At 59.0% G+C, this 18,721-nt stretch overlaps 1 protein-coding gene across 1 annotated transcript; it reads right to left on the reverse strand.

The window, feature by feature from the left end:
* Positions 1–491: 491 nt before the first annotated feature.
* Positions 492–18,435, reverse strand: MAP2K3 (mitogen-activated protein kinase kinase 3). Its single transcript, XM_055576260.1, has 12 exons — positions 18,244–18,435; positions 8,923–8,989; positions 8,600–8,648; positions 7,746–7,859; positions 7,530–7,649; positions 6,992–7,108; positions 6,062–6,113; positions 4,851–4,978; positions 4,345–4,422; positions 2,501–2,640; positions 1,411–1,456; positions 492–916 (listed from the first exon to the last, which is right to left on the reverse strand). Exons 1-12 carry the CDS (start codon positions 18,290–18,292, stop codon positions 833–835), a joined length of 1,044 nt encoding a protein of 347 aa, XP_055432235.1. The 5' UTR covers positions 18,293–18,435; the 3' UTR covers positions 492–832.
* Positions 18,436–18,721: the final 286 nt, after the last annotated feature.

Raw genomic sequence — 18,721 nt, forward strand, 5'->3', positions numbered from 1 at the left:
ATATATATATATATATATATATATTTTTTTTTTTTTTTAACAATACCAAAAGCAAATCCACAGCCCCTTTCGAGCCGGTCCCCAAGGAGAATGAGCTGGATGGCTCCCCTAGCACCTCTCTGAGTGGAGACCTTAGGCCCATCTCCCAAGACCCTAGCCTGAGCAGACAGGGCAGGTCTTAGCCTGCTGGTCCCCTAGCAGGTGACAGAAAAGTGATCGGCTCCAAACCATGCAAGAAAAACCAGCCAAACCCACAAAGCGAAAGAAAAAATCAGGAAGATAAATTAAAAAAATAAAGGTGAAACTACACCCCTAGAGGCGGCAGGCAAGGGCAAGGTGACCCCGGTGCCCTTAGCGCCCCATCTGCCAGTGCTGGGGTGAAGGCCTCGGCGGCTCTGGCACCTGCCTTGTGGGGGCTCCAGGGAATTCACGTGGCTCATCCCCATGCTGGGTCCCCTCACCAATGCCAGGAGAGAGGTGTGGCCAGCCTAGGCCAAGTGTGCAAAGTCCATTCAGTCGAGAGATAAAAAAATATACAACTTGGGTGGCATCCAGGGCTGAGCCAAGGCAGTGGCCTGCACAAGGCAGGGTTGCCTTCTCTGTGAGGGGCATCAGGCCCCTCCAAGTCCAGAGTCTTGGGGTCCTTGGAGCAGCAGGGGCAGAGGCACTGGGGGTCCCCGATGGTCTGGTTCTTTGGCACTTGGGACCTTGCCTGTCAGGCAGGAGCAGCCCCCTGGATTCCTCTTGGGTGCCCAGGCCAGGGCGGCAGTAGCTTATGGGTGTGGGCAAGCACTGCCCCAACAGACAGTTGGAGAAGGTCCAAGCCCTGCCCCTATGAGTCCTCTCCCAGGATCTCCTTCACGAAGGCAGCGATGTCAGTCTTCTTGGTTTTGTGCGAGGTGAAGAAAGGGTGCTCCTGAGGGTACAGAAGGCAGTTACCTTGGAGGGCAACCAGCCAACTCCTAGTCCTAACCTGCACCCTGATCCTTCCAGCACCCCTGCCCTTGGAGGCCCTCCAGGTAGAGAGTGTTCAGGCTTCCTCCTCAGCTCTCTCACTGCCACCCTCAACTTGCTCTTGCCTGCACACGCCAGGACTCTGTCCACAATGGGCATTCCAAGTGGAGTGCCCTCTCCATCGGCGAGGAGATCCTCATTCATCCTTCGAGGCCCACTTCCCCTGCAAAACCTCCCGACACCTCCAAATAAAATGACCCGGCTGCCCTGCTGGCCCTCTGCCCCACTCCAAGAGCCTGGCATGAAGGGTGAAAGAGGGAGCCAGAGTACACAAGTGAATGAGAGAATGAGCGACAAAGTTCCTCAAATAATTCTGAATGCAGAGGCAAGCCAGAGGAGCTGCCCACTGCTGTGCATAGAGGCAGCCCTCTCCCAAAGAGCCCCACCCACACTCACCATCAGCTCCAGGTAGCTCATGCGTTCCGCGGGGTTCTTTCTCAGGCTAGGAGAGAACAGGGTAGGCTGGGGCCAGGATGGCAGGGAAGTGAGTCCAGCCCATCCAGGCCAGTCAAGTCAGGCTGGGCTTGGCCCTGCCCAAGCAGCAAGGAGACACACATGCTCCCGAGGCTCAGAAAAGAAAGGACTGACCTGTCCTGGGGGCTTCCAAGGGCAGAGTGGGATTATGGTGCCCACCACAGAGACTGGACCAAGTTTCTTTGCCTCCTGGAGTGTGAGCTTTCTTATCTCTATAGTGACCTAGGAGATTTCCAATGATCCCAGTACTAAAATGCTACCACTAACCATCATATGCTTGGTGTCCTTAATCGAGAGAGGAAGTTCCTTACCATGGGTCCTGGGAGAGAATGACCCTGTCTGCCAGGTGCACCTGTTTTCAGACTTTCTTATTTTCCAGTGAAAGAAAGAAAGGCTGTGAATTCTCCCCTGAGGTCTCTCTGGCCAAAGCACAAAGCTGTTGGTATGTTATACTCTCAGTCTTCACTTCTCACTACTTTATAATTTTATGTTTTAGATCTCCTTATAACCCAAGAGTATATTAGAAGAATTTACTTTTAATTTCCTTGTAGCTTTTTTCTCCATAGTTTGTATTTTCTGTTCCATCTAATTATAGTCAAGAGAATGTGGCCTATACGACTTTACCTCCTGCCTTTTCCCTTATTTCCTCTGTAATCTCAAGCATAATTAATCTTTATAAGGATCTTGTGGGCATTCTTTAATGTGATACAAAGTTCTACACATCAACAAAAGCAAATTTACTGTGCATTTAAATCCTCCATATACTCTTCATTTTTTTTGATCTATGTGATCTGTCCATTTCTAGAGGAACTGTATTAAAAACTCCTCCCAGGACCATAGTTTGTCAAATTATCCTTATACTCTATTTCTGCCTACTATCTTCATGCTGTTATTGGGGTTTATCTGCTCAAAAAGGAGACCGGGCCCAGGGAGGATGGGATCTGGCCAGGGCAGGGAGGGGTACTGACTGGGCTCAGGGAGGCCCTCAGGTCTGAGCAGGGCTGAGACTCACCACTGTGCAGTAAAGTCCACAAACTCAGGGGAGAAACGGTCAGCTGGGAGCTGGGGGGACGGCTCCTCTACCACCTGCTTCAGCTGCTGGAAGGGGGTCCCCCAGGACTCGTAAGGAAATCGCAGAATGGCCATCTCAATCTGCAGTGGAGATAGCACTGCCAGGTCAGAGACACCCACACTCTCACACGGAAGCAAAGCCTTCAAAGATCCTGCCTGTCCTGGTCCAGCATCCAGAGCTGGACTGTGAGGCAGGTTAAGGGGCTGACAGGTGACATCAGTCCAAAGATGAAAGCCAAGGGGACAGAGGAGTCAGTTCTTCTGTCCCAGCCAGCAAAGACTATAGCTCATGGTACAACTTCAACCCTGAGTTTTGACTGGCTTGGCTATCAGGTTTTCAAACAATCTGAATTCAGAAGGTTTTGCATTAAAACCCAGGTTCCAGCTAACCTGGAAAAATCAGAGGGCTGGCAGCCTGGGGTGCTCCCCACAAAGCCGCTGTCAGCAAAGCGCCTTAGCAGAGTGATCAGCTTCGAAGTTCCCCACAAACCACTCCCTCCTCCCTAATGTCTCAGCAACACCTTAGCGTCTGCTGCCGTTTATGTGGGCTGTTGTTATTACTGAAAAGGCAAGCGGAAAATGAAATGATTCTCATGAGCTTGCAGGAGGAATGTTAGACTGAGAGGTTCATCTTTGGGCTGTGCAGCAATCCACCAGTCCCCATTAGGAAATGAAGTCTGCAGCCCTTTCTCCTCCACAAAGCCCCCACCACCCAGCCACCAATGCCTGGGAACCCCACCTCCAACGCTTCCCCCTCCAGGAAGCCTTTCTACTCTGATCCTGCCACTGTTTCTCCCCGACTCCCTGGACACAAGGCTGCCATGGCCTCATCGCTTCTACTAGACCCAGATCTCCCTGTGCCCCATGCCTCGCCTGCAGGAGTCATTTGTAGGAAAGAATGGCTGGCTCACAACAAACTCTGCTTCCAATTTTGACTGCTGACATGAAAACTCAGGTCCACCTCCCTGACAAGCGATCACCGTAATAAACAGGAGAGACCTCAACTCAAGCAGACGCACCCAAACAGGTCACTAGTTGTGCTCAGAAAGCACCTTCTCATCAGGCTCCAGGCTCCCCTCCAACCAAGACACAAACAGGCCCACAGATGGAGGTGACGCAGTGTGGCAGGAATGGCTATGACCCTGGATTTTCATAGGGCAAAGACAGCCTTTTTTCCCTATAGTTTCCACTGACTCCAGCACACGGGAGTGAGGACCCTGCCTGGGCTGCAGAGGAGGATGCAGTGGCCACCAGAGCTTAAGGACGAAAACAGCTTAAGGACAAAAACCTTGGACCTAGTCGTTTCTCTCCTGGTAATTTTTTCTAAAAGAGCTCAAAAAATGAAAAATGAAAACATAAGCAGCCTCTGGGCATAGAGACACATAGTATGGCATTATTTGTGGGAGTAAACGTGGAGAAGCAGCAAAAATGAGCAGGGCAGGTCGCTGAGCCTCGCCACTGTCCTGAAGCCCTCGTGCACAGGGAGCCAGTTGGTCTGGGGCTGGCTGTGCATTCTCAGTGAGCACTGCGAGCCCTGAGGAAGTCCAACAGGAAGTCGTCACAGACGAGAGCGGCATAACGCTGCCCTAATCCAGGGAGGGCGTGAGGCATCTGCGGACACGCCACTGAGGACACCATAATCTTTGATGGCACTGTCTCTTCTCACATCGTGAAGCCAACCAACCCTTCTGTCCAGGCTAGGCTATCTGGCCCCCAGAAGCCCACAGACCTGGCACAGCCCCCACCTGTGCTCCACCCGACCAGCAAGGGTGCCCCAGGCCGTACCATGGTGATGCCGAGGCTCCAGACATCAGACTTGACATTGTAGCCTTTCTGGTTCAGTTCTGGGTTGATTCTCTCAGGCTGGAAGAGGAGCCAGAGGAGGGTCACCCAGTCCCCCTCAGCTGGGTCTGGTTGCCCCCCACAAAACTTAGGGGCCAGTGCTCACCCATCCTACCTCCCCCAGAGCAAGTGTGGAAGCTGAGGCTGGTGAGGGCCAGGGTCTCAAGGTGGAAGCCTAAGTCTTGCCACACAGCTGCCACATCTGGGGGTCCCACCTTGGGGTATTGGCAACTCTCGCAGGCCCCACCAGCCACCCCCCTGAGGTGAAACCTATCATCCAAAAGGACGCCGTGGGGCCAGTCAGAAAGGGGTGGAGAGGGTTGAGCAGGAGACTCCCTCTAGAAGGAAATTCGGGGTCTGGGGAGGCCTCATTCCTGATGGAGCAGGAGGACACAGCTAGGTGCCTAAGACTGGCTGCTTCCTCTGGGCATGACCTGGGAACCACTTACGGCCATGTAGGGTTTGCAGCCAGCATCCATTGTCTTGGCCACGGAATCCACCAAGTAACCACTGATCCCAAAGTCACACATCTTCACGTGGCCCTCCTTGTTGATAAGGACATTGGACGGCTTCACATCTGCCAGAAGTAGGACACGCCTTTCAGCTACTGGTTGTTGGCCCCCACTGCCCAGGTCAGAGCTGGTAGCCACACAGTCAGAAGCCCCGGCCTCCAGCCACAGGTGGGGAGAGAAGTTGGCTCCACCAGGGCTTCCCCCAGGACCATGTCTTTGCAGCTTCACAGTTGGGACTCAGCCTCCACTTACCAGTGCAACCTCTGGCTCTGGGGTCCACCCAGATGCAGGGAACGCATCACTAACAGTATGAGCGCTGTAAACCACCCAATATCCACCCTGAGGGGCCAGCAGTCTTGGCTAGGAAGCACAAGGCAGCTGCTCAAACACAGGAGGCGGGTCTGTGGGAAAACCCAGAGCCCCAGGACTCAAGGTGGGCACGGAGCGGGCACAGAGTGGACACGGAGTGAGCTAGGGGGCACAGCGGGGCCATTCAGCAAGCACACGCACAGGATACACGCACATCCCTCCTGCCTTTTACGAGGACGTCTGCAGGGGCTCAGAGAGATGCCCAAAGGGTCCACGAAAACCTGCCAATAGCAGTGACCTGGGGACCACTGAGTGGTCAAAGGGCTGAGCCTAATGAACTCCATGTGGAAAAGCAGACCCCTCAGAACACAGAGGGAGGGGACAAGCAGGACACACACAGCCCCACCGAGTCTCAGAATCACTGGCCCAGTTGGGAGGCTGAGAACAAGCAAAACCAACCCCCTTGAGAAAATCAGTGGAGTCGGGGGCTGGGGCGTTACAGGGCAAGAAAGGGAGGGGAGGGTGGGCGTGACCCAGTGTAAACGATGATCGGATTCGTGCAGCACACTCCTCAACACGTAAACAACACGTCAAGACAAGATGCGCTGGCTTTCCCAGGATGAAGGTCCACCCTGTCCACGCTCTGAGCGCCAGGGAACAAAACTGGGACGGGCCTGGGGACTGACGGGAATGGCTGAGAGGAGTGGACAGCAGCCCAGACCCAACGGGCACATCACAGCCTGTCGCCTCCCAGAGCCTCAGCATCGCAGGCCCGGCAGGACCGCGGGAATGTGTGTGTGAGGCCAGGCCCCTCCTCACCAGCCGGCCCAGGCACTGACCTCTGTGGATCACGGACAGCTTGCTGTGCAGGTGTTCCAGGGCCCTCACAATCTGGTGTTTGGGATAGGAAGTGGGGAGAAACAGGTCGCATCAACAGTGACAGAGCCATAAGACTCCCCACCCAGGGCTGTCTGTCGCCCTCCCCCAGGTCACACCCAGCCCCTCACCACCTGAGGCTCCTGCCCACATCCCAGCCTTTGCTGTGGTGTCCTGGTCACCCTGATACTGATACACCTGGTTCCTACACTGCTCTGAATGGGCCAGGGTCTCAGGTGATGTGACCAAGACCCTGGGGAGTCTGACTTATGAACCCCCAGAGTGCTGTCCCTCCCTCCACCAGACTCCTGGGTAGAATCTGGCCCTTCTGCAGCCTCCTTGCATCCACCCCTCTCCCCTACTAGCAGTCACTGGGCTACATGCTCAGAGCCACTCCCCACAGGAATCACCCGGAAGATTCTGACTCAGCGCCCTGGGGGTAAGTTTACACGTTCACAGCTGCAGTCAGGGGTGAGGACCACGGGTACACAGACCCCACGCCCCTTCTGCTTCAGCTGCTGGGCGCTCATGCCCAGGGAGCCGCCGCCCTAGGACATGCAAGCTCAAGAGGCAGACCCGTGGTTTTCTCCACTGACGGCGTGCCTCTGAGAGCTGCCTCTGAGCATCTTCAGGATAAGGAAGCTGTGAGCACTAAGTCCTCTTCTGTGGCCTCAAAACTCAGGAGCTGCACAGGAAGGCCCAGAGATCCTGGCTCTGCCAAATCTCTGTTGCTCCAGGGCCCCCAGGGTCTCCTGGGCAGGCTCCGCTCCAGGGTGGGGGCACCTGGGGCTTCCAAGGGCAGCTGCCCAGCTGCAGGACCACAGCTGGAGGCCACACGGGGGGCCCAGCTCTGCCCAAGACACTACCATTGGGACCCCCTCAACCCCACTTACAGACACAGCGATCTCCCCGAGAATGTCTTCTGGGATTGTCAAGCCCTTGTCTAGCACCTTCCGATAGAACTTGTCCAGGGACATGTCCATGAGCTCCATGCAGATCCACACGTCTCCCTGCAGGTGGACAGCCACAGCTCAGCCACATCTGCCCTGGGCTACCTGGCCCAGCATCCTCCCATGCCCATCCCCATGGAGCCGGCCAGCCCCCGACACTTCCACCCCTCAGCCCTCAGGGGTTCTCTGACCTCCCAGCCCCTCCCTGACAAGGCTCGCCTACACTGCTGGGTCCACATGGCAGCCTCCCCCAACTGTCACCTTGGCTCTCCCCCGTCAGACTCCTCCTTCCACGGCTCATCCCAGCTCTGACCCTGGCCGATGGGTCCCTTCACCGGCAACATACTGTCCCCCACCCCCACGCCCCATCCAGGATAGCCTTCTGAGAAGGCTGGGTGCAGCATTCCCTGGGGTAACCCCAAGCTCCTGGGCTCCCTGCCAGCTGACTCGGCCAGCAGGGAGGCTGGCCGTGTTTCCTCACCTCTCTAAAGAGGGCCCCGTAGAAGGTGACGGTGTAGAAACAGTCCACCGTGCGCATGTTGACATCCAGGTCCATGAGCAGGCGCTTCTGCTCCTGAGAGTTCACGGTGGCCCGGATGCGCTGCGGGGGGAGGGGCTGCGGTCAGAGCCCGGGCGGCAGGGGTGCAGCCCCAGGTGCCCCCGGTTCTGACGGCCCTGGGTCGGGGACAGTGCTCACCTTCACAGCCATGATGGTGCCGCTCTGGGCATGCCGCACCTTCTCCACCACCCCATAGGCACCTCGGCCCAGCTCTGAAATGGTCACCAGGTCATCCGCCTCCACCTCAAAGTTCTTAGGAGACAGAAAGGAGAGAGGGTTCAGGGGGGCCAAGTCAGGCACCAGTGGAGATGCTGGGGCAGCAGAAAGAGAATCGCCAGCCAGTCAGACTTGTGCTCAGGTCTTGCACCAGCCACTTCTGCTGTGTGTCCTGGGGTAAGTCACGTAACCTCTCTGAGCTTCCCTTCACCTTCTCTAAAACAGGCACAGCACCTACATCGGAAGGCTACTACAGGGTGTCAGCACATCAGCCTGGGAAATGCTCCCAGCGGTGCTGGGCCCTAAAGAGATGCCCTTTTCCTCTCGCCCTACCCTCTCAGGTGGCCAGACTCACTCATTCATCACCTATGGCGTGTAAGTCCCTGTTTCAGGCTCTGGGAACACAGATAGGATAAAAGAACGGCTTTGCCTCCCAGGGAGCAGCAGGGCCCTGGTCATCTACCCTCCCTCTTGACCTGCTGCCAGAAGAAGCAAGCAGGCGGATGAACAAGACTCCTCAGCATGTCCTGTGGGCAGCACACGGCCCCCAAGCCCGGCTTCCCAAGGGAACCACTGGCCTCAGGAGGTGCCAGTGAAACGCAGGCCCTTTGGGCAGAGCCAGGGATCTGCACACTCAGCACCGTGACTCCAGCTCCCCAGGGCCCAGGAGGTAGCCACCAGATGGGCCACCTGGTCAGCATGGAGAAGCCAGGCCCCCTCTACAGCCCAGCTCTGTCTCCACCCACAGACACCTCCTAGGGTCTGTTGACACCTACCCTGTCTCCGATGGTGATGAACGCCCGGGAGTCCAGGTTCCGGGGGAGCCTGCAGGGGAGAGCGGAGGCGTGAGCCCCAGAGAGCTCTGCCCTCTCAAGGGGGTCCCACCCCCCCACAGTCACCAAGCATCTGTGGGGCAGCACATGGCCTGTCACATGGACACGCCCTCAGATGGGCAAGGAGGGCTCCGAGAGGACATGCGAGGCACATGGCCCCCGCAGCTGCTTAGAGGAGATGCCGCCCGCACAGGCGACCTGGCCCCCAACACTGGCCCCTGCAGGAGGCCTTCTAGGCAGTGCCAGAGGAACTGAGGCCAACTCACGTGGGGCTGGGCGCCGGCGGCTTGGACATGCAGGAGATTCGTAAATCCTTTTTCCTCCTGGACTTTCCTAAAAGGGAAAGAAGGGAGCGTGCAGTCAATCACTGGTCAACCAACATCCCCAGGGACAGAGAGGGACAGGTCCCAGGGGCCCAGCACAGACACAGATGCCAAGGGCCACTGTGGTCAGTGCCAGGATGGGACCCCAAGGCCTCCAGGCACCCTGAGGACATGTCCAGCCCAGGCTAGAGGGTCCAAGCCCCGCCGGTCATCCTGAAACAGTCACTCCATGGTCATCTGAGAAAAGACAGCACCCCCAAGGAAGATGAGCCTGCTCCCCAGCCCCCATGAGGCCCCTGCACTCCCAGGCCTGAAGAGTGAAAACTGAAGTCCCAACACCCAGTACCTCTGAGCATGATCCTACTTGAGATTTACAGAAATGACCAGGTCACAGTGAGGTCACAAAGTGGAGCCCTGATCCAACACAACAGGCTCCTTAAAAAGGAGAAGCTTGGACATAGAGACAAGACATACATCAGGGAGGAAGACAACCATCTGCGGCCGCAGCAGGACCAGCCCTGTGAAACCTAGATGGGGCTCTAGCCACCAGACAGGAAGTCCAGTATTGAAGCCACCCAGCAAGTGGGGCTTTGTCTAACAGGCATTACCCACAGCCAGGCCCATGGGCCAGGACCCTGTGTCCAGGCACCCATGAGCAGGCCCTGTATGTGTGCAGGTGCCCGTGTGCAGGCCCCGTGTGTGCAGGCACCCCGGCCCTCTGTGTGCAGGCGCCCATGTGCTGGCCCCCTGTGTGCAGGCACCCCGTGTGCAGGCCCCCTGTGTGCAGGCACCCCGTGTGCAGGCCCCCTGTGTGCAGGCCCTGTGTGTGCAGGTACCCGTGTGCAGGCCCCGTGTGTGCAGGCACCCCGTGTGCAGGCCCCCTGTGTGCAGGCCCTGTGTGTGCAGGCACCCGTGTGCAGGCCCCATGTGTGCAGGCCCCCTGTGTGCAGGCCCTGTATGTGTGCAGGTGCCCGTGTGCAGGGCCCCTGTGTGCAGGCCCCCTGTGTGCAGGCCCTGTATGTGTGCAGGTGCCCGTGTGCAGGCCCCGTGTGTGCAGGCACCCCGGCCCTCTGTGTGCAGGCCCCCTGTGTGTAGGCACCCCGTGTGCAGGCCCCATGTGTGCAGGCACCTCGTGTGCAGGCCCCCTGTGTGCAGGCACCCCGTGTGCAGGCCCCCTGTGTGCAGGCCCTGTATGTGTGCAGGTGCCCGTGTGCAGGCCCCGTGTGTGCAGGCATCCCGGCCCTCTGTGTGCAGGCCCCCGTGTGCAGGCCCCCCGTGTGCAGGCCCTATGTGTGCCAGCGCCCGTGTGCAGGCCCCCTGTGTGCAGGCGCCCCATGTGCAGGCCCCCTGTGTGCAGGCACCCCGTGTGCAGGCCCCCTGTGTGCAGGCCCTGTGTGTGCAGGTGCCCGTGTGCAGGCCCCGTGTGTGCAGGCCCCCCGTCTGCAGGCCCCCCGTGTGTGCAGGCCCCCCGTGTGCAGGCCCCGTGTGTGCAGGCCCCCCGTGTGCAGGTGCCCGTGTGCAGGCCCTGTGTGTGCAGGCCCCATGTGTGCAGGTCCCCCGTGTGCAGGCCCCATGTGTGCAGGTACCCCGTGTGCAGGCCCCCTGTGCATGCACCCTGGCCTCTCTCAGCCTCAGCTGCCCCAGAAAGGGCCCAGGTGGAGAAGCATGAGGACCCACAGTCACACCTGACACCATCAGCACTTCACCCCAACTCACTCCCGGCTGACTGGGGGTGCGGAGGGGGCGGGGGCTGGCGGGGGAGATAAGCCCAGCAGGCCTACAGGGGTCAAGGCAGGGCGGACTCAGGCCTGAAGCTGGACCCAAGGCCTCATCTCACCCCTGCCTACTGCCCCAGGCAGGCTTCATGCCTCTGGGCCTCAGATTCCCCATCTGGGAGGAGCCCTGTCCCCAGCTCCAGCTAGGAGGGCGTGAGGTGAGAGGGGACCAGCAGGGTCCAACCTTACCGGGAGTAGGCCCAGGCCCCTGGACAGGACTCCCTGAGGCACAAGCAGGGCCAGCTCTGGCCAGGCCCACTCTCTCCACACCTGCACAGTTTGTTCCTTTGCTGTTTAAAGTTTGCCAACATCAAGGGCCCCAGGAAGCCCGCTCCCCTCCCCAAGGAGCTGGATGGGCCTGAGCCCCAAGGCAACACCTCCTCAGCCCACACCTCCTGGGGACCAACAACGGGTCACCTCTCCAAGCAGTCGTGTCCCCGGCTCTCGGCCAGCTGAGAATGTGGCCTGGTGCCCGGCCTGCAGTTGGTGCTGAAGAATGGGCATTGCAAGCACTGGGCAGCCCTGGAGCTAGACCACCCAGAGCAGAAACAGTGACCACACGCCTCTCCTGCGGCCCAGTGCCTCCTCCAGGCTCCCGCCCAAGGCCTGCACCCCTTGCCACGGTGTGCACACCCTCTTGAAGCCACCTCTGGACCGGGTTTGGATCGAGCCTCCAGCACACCCTGCTGTATGGCCTCAGCACCTCATCTATGAACCCAGATGGGCCCCTGAGCTTGGGTCCAGTGGTGGGGGGGCTGGCACTGGCGTCCAGTGACAGGCAGGAGCATCAGTGCCCCTGGGGAGACAAGGCCCAGGCCCAGCTGTACTTAGAGCAGGGTGAACCACCCACCTCTGGGAGGGGCTCCAGCATCTGCCTGGGTGGGTGGGCAGACACCTGCAGCCTCTCCTCAGAGGGGCCCCAGGCCCCCTTCATCTGTGGGCCTGTCTCCCCAGGCTGGGCGTCCTGTGCTGGAACATCCTGGCTTGTGGGGCGGCACCTCTACCCCACAGATGCCAGTAGCACCCCAAGTTGCCGAATGTCTTCAGACCTGGCCTCAGGGCCTGCCTACTCAGTGCTGAGGGGACAGAGGCTGTGAGCTGGATGGCTTGGGGCCCTCCCATGGACTCTGCAGATGAGAAGGGCCGCAGGAGGTGGGGGCACAAGGGAGGTGGGGTCCCGGGGCTTAGGAAGCCAGCATGTGGCCAAGTGGCCACCTCGCCACTGTGGGGTGGTGGGCAGGAGGGGAGCCGGGCAGAGCTGCTGGGCTGAGCGGCCCCGGCCCAGCCTGGTGCTCCCTGTGGGCTCAGTACTGGGGGCGCTGTGGCAGATGTGGGCCTGGCTGTGGAGGCTCCTTGGAGTGGAGAGCCCTGGTTTCCCTAAGTGAGGTGAAGCGAAGAGCTTCTCCTCCAGGGGCATTGTGACTCCTAGAGGAGACAGGAAAGGCCTGCATGTGAGTGGAAGGCTGCTGCTATCATGGACAAGAGGGCGTTAGAGTGAGGCCCCCACCTCCGACAACCAGCCATGTTGCCTTGTCTGTAAAACGGGATGAAATCACTTCACACTGAGGTCATGGCTGGGCAGTTGGCACACCCCTGTGCTAGGGGCAGGCTCCAGGTGCCCAGTCAGGTCCTGAGCAGGCCTGGGCTGGAGGTACAGAGGTGGGGACATAGCTCAATGCAGGCTGGGCGCTGCTCTAAGTGTTCTATCTGACAACTCGACAGGCAGGTGCTTTTTTTCATCCCCACTGTATGAATGAGGATACTGAGGCTCAGAGAGAGGGGAGGGACTTACCCAGGACCACCCAGCCTGTAAGGCACAAAGGTAGGATTTGAACTTGTCGCAGAGAGAGCCTTGCTTTTGGCAACAGGTTTGCACAAGAGCCAAGGCAAGTGTGGAGTGAGTGGAGACTCGGCTCTGGGGCTGCGGGCTGTGCTGTCAGGGTACATGCTCAGCAGTGGGCCCAGGGCTGCCTGGGTCAGGCCCTTTGGCCAGGACTGAGCCTCCGCTGCTGGCCCCCAGACACCGGGCTCGAAGTGCCTCCCTTTACACTCCCTGATGGCGCCCAAACACCTCTGCTGACACGCGAGGCCCTTCACTTGTCCCCTTGCACCATTCGCTTGTGAAAATCTTAAGAGAAACCCTGGAAGCTACACAATGATGCAGTCAATGAAAGTCAGGGCTGGTGGTACAGCTGCCCAGGGGGAACACTGTACCACGGGGAACTTGAGATTCACTTGAAGCAATAACAGCTGGAGACGCTGAGACACGCTCAGTGCTTCCACATGTTAACACGCTGACCCTCATCAGAGGCCCCAGTATCACCCCCATGGTGCAGTTCCTCACTGCCGGCCAGTTCCAGCCTCTCCCCACCCCCCACCCCCGACCAGCGCTGGCCCCACAGACCATGGTGTGGATGCTGGCCCAGGACTCCTGCAGGTCAGTGAACCTAAATATACCACATGTTCCTTAGGGCTCGATTTAAAACAATACAGAAATGATGAGCACAAAAGTCAGGACAGTTATCAGGAAGAGGCGACACTGAAGGGCTTCAGGGGCACAGAAATGTGAGATATTTTTCAGCTGAGTGTCAGGAGCACAGAATTCCCTTTTCTTTATTCCTTAAAATGCAGAGGTACATTCTATACAATCTTGTGGTGTCTGCGATATACGTGTAGTTAAAACACACAAAAAGAACGGATGCCCACCTGCTGGGAGGCATCAGCAGCGGCTGCAGGCCCAGCCCCCACACCGCAGGACAGTTCAGGGTTGCCTGGAGGGGCACCAGGGGGGAAGGGTGACTGGACACAGCCTCCCAGAGAGCCAGGACAACCCCTGGGTTGTCCGTTCAGCCTGCAGTGACACCCCAGAGAGGGGTCCTCAGGACATGGGGAGGGTGACAGGCACCTGTCCCCATCAGGGTGAGTCTGGTGACCCTTTCTTGGGGGGCAGGGGTCCCCAGAGCCACTGAGGCAGAAGCAACCACAAAAGCATCTGGGCAAGAAGCCTGACTCACGTGGACAATGCTGTGGGCACCTCCGAGAGGCACCGCCAAGGGGAGGCAGATACAGTCCCTAGAGACGATGAGCTCCACCATGCAGAGCTGAGCTCCGGGCAGGCCCACCCCATCTCCCCCATCCAGCTGGCACGGGGCTCTCTGTGTGTTGTTCTCTTCTGCAGCCCAACAGTGACCCCTTCCAAGACACTGACAATGTTCCCCACGGCCACCAAGGCCCTGCCTCCCAACTGCTCCCCATCAGCTCAGTGGCAAACCTTGAAGCTGGACCCTCAGAATCACTCCTCCACCGCCTCCTTTTCTCCAGCCAGGATGCTCCCTGGTCAAGACAGTCCTCACCCAACCCTGCATACCCACAGCAAGTGCCCTGCCTGGCCCTGAAGGGGCTCTGCCCACTGAGCAGCTGGCCTAGGAGGCTCCCACTCTCCTGACTCCTGGTGCCACATGCCCTACACTGTGGGGGAGGCAACCATCCCATTCTCTCTGCTCCCCACAAGCCCTCCCCAGGAAGGCCCAAGAGGCCATGAAGCTCCCGGCTCCAGTGTGGGCACCAGAGCCTGGCAGGTGCCAGCTGCAGCCAAAGTAGTGTCATAGGGCTTCAAGTCCACCATCAAGGTCCCCGTTCTGTTTGTTCATCCACCAATGAACAACTGCCACCACCATAACACAAGAAAATAACAGACGACATTTGTTTGACAAACACTATCTCCCACCTTTACCACCACTCTGAGATGGGGGGTTGGTTACTCTCACTTTACAGAAGAGGAGACTAAGGGTCAGAGAGGGCACCTGAGAAAGCTGGGAAGCAGTGGAGCGAGTCAGAATTTGAACACAGGCCCACCCACCCCTGAGCCCAGGCTCTGCCCACTTCCTGTCTCACTGAGGTTCCTCGTAGGTAGAGGGCAGTCTCTACTGTTCCTGTACCTGGTACTAGCAAGGGGGATGAGGCTGTCTACACACATCCTCACAGCTGCCAGCATGCAGGGTTCCCATACCCATTCTGCAGGTGAAGAAGCTGAGGCCTGCATCTGAGAGCTGGGCAATGCCAGGGGACTGAAAGCATTACAGTGGGCAGTGGACGTCCAACGTTACAGTGGAGGGGCTGGGCTGGGATCTGACCAGAGTCTTCGCCTCTGTGGGAGTTCAGGGCACCTCTGCTCCTCTGCAGCCGGGAGCCCCCAGCTGCACATCTGAGCAGGAGGAGCCCCTGGGCCGAGGGCAGTGAACAGTCACCACCACCTGCTCCAGCTCCATGAGCAAGAGGAAGTTCCTGGGGGGATGGGCGAGGGGCCAGGAGCAGGGGTCTGGAGCCACCCCGTACCAGGTCCAGGGAGGGGGCCGCCTCCACGCCCAACCCAGGACCAGAGGCCAGCCCATGAGGCGGGGACTCAGCCCCCCTCCCACCCACCAGCAGCCAGGCATTGGCTCTTTAAGCTGCAGCCGGCAGGCTGGCATGCCCCAAGAGTGAGTCAGTGCCCGGTGCCCGCTGACTCACCCGCCGGAAGCCTCCTGCTGCCCCGGCCCTCTCCCCGCACAAGTGACTGAGAACTTTGCTCCCTTCAGGCTCTGAGCCACAGGCTGGCTGATAGACAGTTTCCTGTGCGTCATGCCAGGGGTGGGGGAAGTCCCCAAGATGCCACCTTCCAATCTTTCCAAGAGCCAGGGACAGGACGGGTAGGGGAGGGCAGCCACATGGCAGGAAGGGCCAGGACACTGTGCGCCTGCAGCCTCAGTGTGCCCAGGGGGCAGCAGGAGGCACAGGAGGATCAACCAGGAAGTGCCCATGGGGGCAGCACTCACAAGGCACCCCAAGGACAAAAGTGGCTGGAGGCAGCAGACCCAGACTGTCTATCCAAACGTGCCCCTGCCCTCTGACCCTGGCTGCTCTCAGCCTCTGACCCCAGACAGAGATGGCCTGTGGGCAAGGGGGCTGGGAAAATATCAGGGCTATGGGGCCTGGGGCCTCATGCACTCTTGGAAACTCCCCGGGCCAGTGGCAGGGAAGGCAGGACAGGGCACCCCTGCAGGGCAGGAAGCTCAGAGGTAAAGCTCTCTAAGGTCAGGTGCCAACCACACCCTGCTTGGTCCAAATTCCTCAAGAAGGCGTGAAGAAAGACATCACTATGGGAAGGGCTAGGTCAAGACACTCCTCCTGTCTGACCTCAGTTTTGTCACCTGTCAAATGGGCTTCACTGCAGTGAGCATAAAGTGTGCCAGCTGTAAAGGGCTGTGTACACATAAGGCACCATCTCTGGCTCAGGCCATCCTCCAGGTCAGGCATGGACTCAAGAAGATGCTTCTGGACAGAGGTGTGATGGGGGAAGGGGAAGTGTCCCACCAGCTCAGCCCAAGCACCCAGCACAGAAAAGGGACACAGGGGAGCACTGGGCACTGAGTCCTAGAACCCCACCTCCATCTGTCACAGCTGTGGGACCTCAGGCACAGCGCTGAACACTTCTGAGCCTCAGCTTCCTTGTCTGTGAATGAGGCTGTGAACCATAAATGGGTGAATGCATGGCACACAGGAAAAGTTTGGGATTTTGGGGGTGGGGGGGCATTGTGGCTTCCCTGCCACGTGTTGCCACAAACTCCAAAGAGGTTAAGGGTGTCCCTGGGCCTTGAGTAGACCCCTGACCCTCCATCCAACCCACTAAACATCATCTGTTATCCAGACCCACAAACTGGAAACTCATCCTGGCCCTCTCTCTGCTGAGAGGCTCAGAGAAGACAATACCAGGGCTCAAGTCACACAGCATATAAGCGTTGCCCCAAAGTGCTTTATTCCTTCATACGCCTGACTCCTCTCCCTTCCCAACATTGCAACTTTAATTTTTATTTTGATGAGGCGTCCCCTGCCTGGAACAGCAGAAAGGGACTTCAAAAACTAACACTGCTTCCAATCTCTTCTTTCTGCCCACGAAAACCCTGTGGCCCAGAGAGGTTGATGGACCTGCCTGAGGTCTCACAGCCTGGCCAGGCTAGGCCTACACCTGGAGCTGGGGAAGAGAAATGTCTGATTTCCCGGTTCCCAAGCTCCACGAGGTCGGCGCGGTGCAAGTCCCTGCTGGGTACTCACAGTAGCTAGGCAGCGGTCAGGGACCCAGCCTCCCACTTAGGTTAAGACTTAATTACCCTCCACCTGGCCGGCTGGGCTCGGGTCCACAGCCACTGCAGCCACCAGGAACAGCAGCAGGGAAGGAGGACCCACATCCTCCCTGGGATCCCATAAGCGCTCCAGCTGCCACCCCGGCCCCACCCAGAGAGAGAGAGGCAGGGGTAACCCCTGATTAGGGCCCCTAAGGGCCAGCTGTTACCTTTCTCCTCCTCACTCTGCAGCTACAACCCAGGAGAGGCAAGGCCTGGATCCCACATGGCTGGGGCCTTTCCAGCAAGAAAAATGGTAACAGTAACACAGTCAGACTGTCTGCTAAGCGCTTCTCATCGTCATCACCCACAATTGCCTAGAACTCTTTAGTATTCACTATCTCACATCCTACGCCTGAAGTCCACGGAAGGTAGGTGTGATAAGGACACTCCTGCTGCTGGCGTGAAGCAGCAGGTTAGGGAGGCGGGGGCAGCCCATTCATTACGGATGCGTCCGGTTTGGAAATCTCTCACACAGTCCAGCCCTCTGAGACTCTGACATGCCAAAAACATCCTATCCTTTTCCTGCCAAAAAAAAATCCCCCTTTCACCCTCCAAGTCTCGTCCTCCCCCTCTGCATGACAAATCCTGCTGCCGCAGCCGCCACCTCACAAAAATTTCCAAGAAGGCCGGCTGCTTGGAGAAGACAAAAGCAAGACCATTGCATAGCCAGCAACCGCCTGGCAGTTGGCCCTGGACCCACAGACAGCGGGGACAGACCTGGTAGCAATCAACCCTGCACAAGAGGAGATGAGCTCCCCCAGTGCAGAGAGAAGCCTGCAAGTCCAGATGAGCGGAGCCAGTGGAGAGGCCATGCAGTAAGGTGTGATGGGAGGCCAAGAGAGGTTCCCCCTCACCGAGACAGGGCTGAAGGACGGCCAGGAATGGGGCCATGTGGGGCCTACTAGGATGGAGAGCCTTGGGGGAGAGTTAGGGGAGATCTGAGCTGGACTGTAGACAGGACACCCACATGGGAGGGGGCGTTTACAGAGAGATCCCCAGAAGGGCAGTTAAACCCCAGCCAGGATACAGCCCTGGGACGCAGGAGTGGAGGGGGGCTGGGTGCAAGATGGGAGTGAATCCCACCTGGGTCCCAACTGAGGGACCCAGACTGGGAGCGTTCGTTCCTGTCCATGCTACAGTTAAGGCCCAAATGGGGAGGTCCAAGCAAGGTTTCTGACCTGGTGGGGGGTGATCAGAACGAAACCTTCGTCAGAGTTCGGGCTGGGCCCGAACCGATCAGGGAGGGTTTCCAGGCCGAGAAGCTGCCCGGGTGCGGGCCCGGCCGGGAGACCGCGCAGAGGTCGGGTCCGCAGCCCGGGCGTTCCTACCTTTGGACGTGGGCACGCCGGCGGGCGGGCTCGGGGCAGGGGACTCCATGGTGCGGGCGGGTCCGGGCGGCGGCAGAACTAGTCCAGGGGGCGGCGGGCTCGGCCCGGGCGGAGCGCGCTCATGGCTACGGGCGGGCGGGTGGCCCGGGCGGCGGGCAGGGCGGCAACAGGGACGTGTCCGCGGCAGGCGGCGGGGCCAGACTGGGCAGTGCGGCAGGGCCCCCGGAGGGACGGCGCAGACATAGGCCCCGCCCCGCGGACCCATTGGCCCTCCAGTCTCTGGGCCCGGCCCCTGCCTATCAAACGGCGTCGGGGGCCTGCCCGTCAAACTCAAGCCTCACCTTCCATTGGCCCAGGGCGTGGCTCCTCCCACAGACTGTCAAGCCTGCCCCTCACCGGGAAACCTGTCAGGCCCCCCCCTCCTCGGAGCCCGGGCGGGTCCTTCCCGCTGCCGGTCAGGAAACCAGCCCAGCCCACT

The sequence above is a fragment of the Bubalus kerabau genome, chromosome 4 (genome assembly GCF_029407905.1).
Source record: "Bubalus kerabau isolate K-KA32 ecotype Philippines breed swamp buffalo chromosome 4, PCC_UOA_SB_1v2, whole genome shotgun sequence".
Classification (NCBI taxonomy): domain Eukaryota; kingdom Metazoa; phylum Chordata; class Mammalia; order Artiodactyla; family Bovidae; genus Bubalus; species Bubalus kerabau.